At 40.8% G+C, this 6438-nt stretch overlaps 1 protein-coding gene across 1 annotated transcript; it reads left to right on the top strand.

The window, feature by feature from the left end:
- On the top strand, positions 1 to 939 carry LOC120877049 (olfactory receptor 1052-like). The gene has a single exon (XM_040259351.1). It carries the CDS (start codon positions 1 to 3, stop codon positions 937 to 939), a length of 939 nt encoding a protein of 312 aa, XP_040115285.1.
- The last annotated feature ends 5499 nt before the right edge of the window (positions 940 to 6438 follow it).

Here is a 6438-nt window from a genome sequence, read left to right as displayed (position 1 = left end):
ATGGCTGATGTTAATTTTACACTGGTGACCGAGTTTATCCTTTTGGGACTGACAGATCATGCTGAACTGAAAGTGGTCCTCTTCCTGGTGTTCCTGCTCATCTATACCATTTCCTTGGTGGGGAATCTAGGAATGTTCCTTCTAATCCAAATAACTCCCAAACTCCAAACGCCCATGTATCATTTCCTCAGCTGCCTGTCACTCACTGATGCCTGCTATTCGTCAGTCTTTGCACCCAGAATGCTGCTGAACTTCTTTGTTGAACGGGAGACAATCTCGTTCTCTGCATGCATTGTGCAGTACTTTTCATTCGTGTCTCTCCTTACCGCTGAGGCCTTCTTGCTGGCAGCAATGGCTTATGACCGCTATATGGCCATTGTGAACCCTTTACTTTATACCGTGGCTATGACAAAAATAGTTTGTGTTTTTCTGGTTATTGCCTCATGTGTCGGAGGCGTAATCAACTCATTGACTCACACAATTGGCTTGCTGAAGTTGTCTTTCTGCGGGCCAAATGTCATCAGGCACTTCTTCTGTGACCTTCCCCCACTGTTGAAGCTGTCCTGTTCTGACACATCCATGAATGAGCTGCTGCTTTTAATCTTCTCTGGCGTTATTGCCGTGATCACTTTCATGACTGTGGTGGTCTCCTACATCTTCATTGTTGCCGCTATCCTGAGGATCCACTCCGCAGCAGGCAGACACAAAGCCTTCTCCACGTGTGCATCACATCTCATGGTTGTGACTCTACTCTATGGCTCTGTAAGCTTTAGCTACATTCAGCCAAAGTCCCAGTATTCCTTAGAACAGGAAAAGGTGGTATCTGTGTTTTATACCCTGGTTATTCCTATGTTAAACCCATTAATTTATAGCTTAAGAAACAAAGAAGTGAAGGATGCTGTGAAAAGGGCTAAAGAAATGAGGCATATTCCTTGTTAATGTCATACCATATGTGCCAAATTGTTTGTAGACAAGTGAGTGCTTTGGATAATGGTATTTTAATGCATTTATTAAAATTATGAACTGTTTTGTAATGGAAGGAAAAGGCTTGGAAGAATAGCATGTCATAGTACATATGGCTGGTTATTGTGTAAACTAAGCTAATAAGCCATACTAGGTTCCAGTTTAGCTATCTCTGGCTAATTGTTAATATTTTTATTCCTGTATGTAGGTAGAAATAAATATATACATGCAGACACACAGACACAGCCACAAATAGGGAGACACAAACATAAAATACGTAAGTAATGGAGTAACTCTTAACTCATTTTCTCTATTGAGCACAGACAAAAAGCAAAATAATTTTAAAGCAAAAGGCATTGGTATTTGAACTATCCAATAACACTGACAGATCCATGTTCCTGGAATTAGCCTGAAATACTTATAGTGCGATATTCTGCAAAATGAATGCAAACACGCAAAAACAGTCAGAAAGAGGACTTGGTTCTTGATTACCTTTCCACTCACAGGGGTTAGTCTAGACCATTTCTTTTTTTCTCGCCATGGTTTCCATTACTATTAAATCACACGGAACTGAGAAAGATAGAATGCCTTGGTTTCTTTACCATTTCACACAGAAGGGCCACTAATACCCAGAGAAAATATATCCTGAAAAAGTTTACTTAATGTTTAGAAAGGGTGCTGTCAAGTTAATTAAGGAGCCATCCATTAATAATCAGGCTTATTCCCCTTTCCTTTAAGGATCTTCCAACATCTTCTTTAGACATTAAACAAAAGATTATCTGACAGTAGTTTAGACAGGAGAAAACGTGCCGTGCACTCTAGGGAGAGAAAATGGGTGAAGTCAGTTGCTTTCCTTGTGAATCAAATTATATGTGCATCTTTTGATCATGGCCTTTCTGACTGTTGTGAGGTGATACCTCATCATAGTTTTGGTTTGTGTTTCTCTAATAATTAGTGATGTTGAGCATCTTTCCATATATTTGTTGAACATGTGTATGTCTTCTTTGGAGAAATGCCTGTTTAGGTCTGCCACCCATATTTTGATTGCATTTTTTTTTTTTTCATACTGAGCTATATGAATTATTTTTACATTTTTGAGATGAATTCTTTGTCAGTTGCTTCATTTGCAAATGTTTTCTCCCATTTTGAGGGAGGCTTCTGGATTGCTGGTAATGCTGTGTTTCTTGATCTGAGTGGTAGTTATATGACCGTGTTCATTCTATTAAAATCTATTCACTTACAATTTATGAGCTTCTCTCTGTGTGTGTGTGTATGTGTATGTTAATTCTTGGAGAAGGAAATGGCAACTCACTCCAGTGTTCTTGCCTGGAGAATCCCTATGGACAGAGGAGCCTGGCAGGCTATAGTCCATGAAGTCTTAGAGTCAGACACGACTGAACAAGTGAGCACAGCACATGTTAAATCTCAGTTAAAAATTTTACAAAATAAGAAAGAAAGGAAACCCAAATTTTGTGTACAGATGCATAATGATAAAATCAGGCCTGTAAATACTGATTGTCCCATAGTGATCTCCTTTCCCGAAATTGCTATAAATTGGAGTATCTGGAATACAGAAACTGTTTTCTAAAGAATAATTTCATTTATAAATAAAATCACATTTAATTTTCTAAATATTGAAATAACTAGTGGCAAATGGGCTAAATAGTACAGTGAGAAAGCTGAAGGCTCAATAAATATTGTCATGTTTTTAATTTTTTTTCTCAGTTTCAAATAAAATAATATGTAAATGGCTCCACTACCTGAGAAAATAACAACTTGAAATACTTATTATATTAGCCATTCATGCAAAGAAATTCATTTGAAAGTTTACTTTTTAGAATGAGATAACATCACGACTACTATCAAAAGAGCATATAACATTTGTGTGAAGGTGAAGTTGCTCAGTCATGTCCAACTCTCTACGACCCCATGGACTGTCGCCTACCAGGCTCTTCCATTCATGGGATTTTCCAGGCAAGAATACTGGAGTGGGTTGTCATTTCCTTATCCAGGAGATCTTCCTGACACAGGGATTGAACCCAGGTCTCCCGCATTGTAGGCAGATGTTTAACCATCTGAGCCACCTTGGAAGTCCATTTGTATAGACCTTGACAATTTTCCAAAATCATTTAATATATCATTTGATATTGACTCCTATATGGCTACATTAAAAAAATTTTGTTTTGGTATGAGACGTCATGTAAATGCATTTGTTTGAAAGTAATTTTCAGAATAAAGTAAAATAATGGTAATATTTAAGTCTAATTTTCTATAATTCTTCACAATTTCTCAAAAACATCCAAAATCTTGTATCCTAGAGTATAGAACACAAGGAATGGTATACAGATAAGATTATTAAACTCAAAAAAATAAATTTCTATTTTTTTATTTTTTAAATCCTGTTATAGTATGTTCTGTGTGCTGTACTAACTTGCTTCAGTTGTGTCTGACTCTTTGTGATGCTGTGAACTACAGCCCACCAGGCTCCTATGCCCATGGATTCTCCAGGCAAGAATCCTGGAGCAGATTGCCGTTTCCTCCTCCAGATGATCTTCCTGACTTACACTGAATCTGCCTTCTTGCATCTCCTGCAATGGCAGGTGATTCTTTACCACCTGGGGAGTCCAAGAGGTCCTATCAGTTCAGTTCAGTCACTCAGTCATGTCCGACTCTTTACAACCCCACGGACTGAAGCATGCCAGGCCTCCCTGTCCATCACCAACACCCGGAGTTCACCCAAACTCATGTCCATTGAGTCAGTGATGCCATCCAGCCATCTCATCCTTCTCCTCCTGCCCACAATCCCTCCCAGCATCAGAGTCTTTTCCAATGAGTCAACTCTTCCCATTAGGAGTCCAAAGTATTGGAGTTTAAGCCTCATCATCAGTACTTCCAAAGAACACCCAGGACTGATGGCCTTTAGAATGGACTGGTTGGATCTCCTTTCAGTCCAAAGGACTCTCAAGAGTTTTATCCAACAGCAAAGTTCAAAAGTATCAATTCTTTGGTGCTCAGCTTTCTTCACAGTCCAACTCTCACATTCCTAAATGACCACTGGAAAAACCAAAGCCTTGACTAGACAGTCCTTTGCTGGCAAAGTAATGTCTCTGCTTTTTAATATGCTCTCTCAGTTCAGTTCAGTCGCTCAGACATGTCCGACTGTTTGCGACCCCATGAATCGCAGCACGCCAGGCCTCCATGTCCATCACCAACTCACGGAGTTCACTGAGACTCACGTCCTTCGAGTCATTGATGCCATCCAGCTATGTCATCCTCTGTCGTCCCCTTCTTCTTCTGCCCCTAATCCCTCCCAGCATCAGAGTCTTTTCCAGTGAGTCAACTCTTCCCATGAGGTGGCCAAAGTACTGGAGTTTCAGCTTTAGCATCATTCCTCCCAAAGAACACCCAGGGCTGATCTCCTTCAGAATGGCCTGGTTGGATCTCCTTGCAGTCCAAGGGACTCTCAAGAGTCTTCTCCAACAACACAGTTCAAAAGCATCAATTCATCGGTGCTCAGCCTTCTTCACAGTCCAACTCTCACATCCATACATGACCACAGGAAAAACCATAGCCTTGACCAGACGGACCTTAGTCGGCAAAGTAATGTCTCTGCTTTTGAATATGCTATCTAGGTTGGTGATAACTTTTCTTCCAAGGAATAAGCGTCTTTTATTTTCATGGCTGTAGTCACAATATTCAGTGTTTTTGGATCCCCAAAATTAAAGTCTGACACTGTTTCCACTGGTTCCCCATCTATTTCCCATGAAGTGACGGGATCGGATGCCATGATCTTCATCTTCTGAATGTTGAGCTTTCAGCCAACTTTTTCACTCTCCTCTTTCACTTTCATCAAGAGGCTTTTAAATTCCTCTTCACTTTCGGGCATAAGGGTGGTGTCATCTGCATATCTGAAGTTATTCATATATCTCCTGGCAATCTTGATTCCAGCTTGTGTTTCTTCCAGTCCAGGGTTTCTTATGATGTACTCTGCATAGAAGTTAAATAAGCAGGGTGACAGTATAGAGCCTTGACGTACTCCTTTTCCTATTTGGAACCAGTCTACTGTTCCATGTCCAGTTCTAACTGTTGCTTCCTGACCTGCATATAGATTTCTCAAGAGGCAGGTCAGGTGGTCTGGTAATCCCATCCCTCTCAGAATTTTCCACAGTTTATTGTGATCCACACAGTCAAAGGCTTCGGCATAGTCAACAAAGCAGAAATAGATGTGTTTCTGGAACTCTCTTGCTTTTACCATGATCCAGCACATGTTGGCAATTTGATTTCTGGTTTTTCTGCCTTTTCTAAAACCAGCTTGAACATCAGGAAGTTCTTGGTTCATGTATTGCTGAAGCCTGGCTTGGAGAATTTTGAGCATTACTTTACTAGCTTGTGAGATGAGTGCAATTGTACAGTAGTTTGAGCATTCTTTGGCATTGCCTTTCTTGGGATTGGAATGAAAACTGGCCTTTTCCAGTCCTGTGGCCACTGCTGAGTTTTCCAAATTTGCTAGCATATTGAGTGCAGCACTTTCACAGCATCATCCTTCAGGATTCGAAACAGCTCTACTGGAATTCCACCCCCTCCACTAGCTTTGTTCGTAGCGATACTTTCTCAGGCCCACTTGACTTCACATTCCAAGATGTCTGGCTCTAGATGAGTGATCACACCATCGTGATTATATGGGTCATGAAGATCTTTTTTTGTACAGTTCTTCTGTGTATTCTTGCCACCTCTTCTTAATGTCTTCTGCTTCTGTTAGGTCCAGACCATTTGATTCCTCTACCAAGCCCATCTTTGCATGATGTTCCCTTGGTATCTCTAATTTTCTTGAAGAGATCTCTAGTCTTTCCCATTCTGTTGTTTTCCTCTATTTCTTTGCATTGATTGCTCAGGGAGGCTTTCTTATCTCCTCTTGCTATTCTTTGGAACTCTGCATTCAGATGCTTATATCTTTCCTTTTCTCCTTTACTGGGGTCCAGCCCCAGTGATCCAGGGCAATTCGAAGCGGGAACAGAGTCGGCGAGGAAAAAATTATTTATTTAGAAATATAAAGACAGATTAGGAAAGAATGGTGTAATAGGAAAATTAGTGGAGAAAAGATGCTGAATAACTTGGTTCACGTGGAAAACCAATAAAGTTCCAAGACAAGGAACCTTCACCGTCTACATAGGCCACCGGCGCCCACTTGAATAGCAGAGGGTGCCCCGCCTTGGGCTCACTGTCGCGTGGGTCTTAGAAGCCATGGCAAATAAGTAGACATGATGAGCCTCCACACTCCAGGTGGGAATTCAGCCAGAAAAGGGAGAAAAGAACGACATGGGGGAGCCAAGCATCGCTGCCAGACCCACAACTTTATTTTCAACAGCAGCTTATATACCCCAAGTTGTACATAAAGAAATAATGAAATATGCAGAGTTAAGCAGGGGCAGCAGTCCTGACCCTAATTGAGACCAGGATTTCTTATTGCATACCTTC

Source organism: Oryx dammah, unplaced genomic scaffold, assembly GCF_014754425.2.
Source record: "Oryx dammah isolate SB20612 unplaced genomic scaffold, SCBI_Odam_1.1 HiC_scaffold_17, whole genome shotgun sequence".
Taxonomy (NCBI): Eukaryota; Metazoa; Chordata; class Mammalia; order Artiodactyla; family Bovidae; genus Oryx; species Oryx dammah.
This window is presented reverse-complemented; position numbering and strand designations above follow the sequence as displayed.

What these genes read in the sequence shown, in the direction of transcription:
- LOC120877049 (XM_040259351.1), top strand. Translation starts at nt 1, where the DNA reads ATGGCTGATGTTAATTTTACACTGGTGACCGAGTTTATCCTTTTGGGA.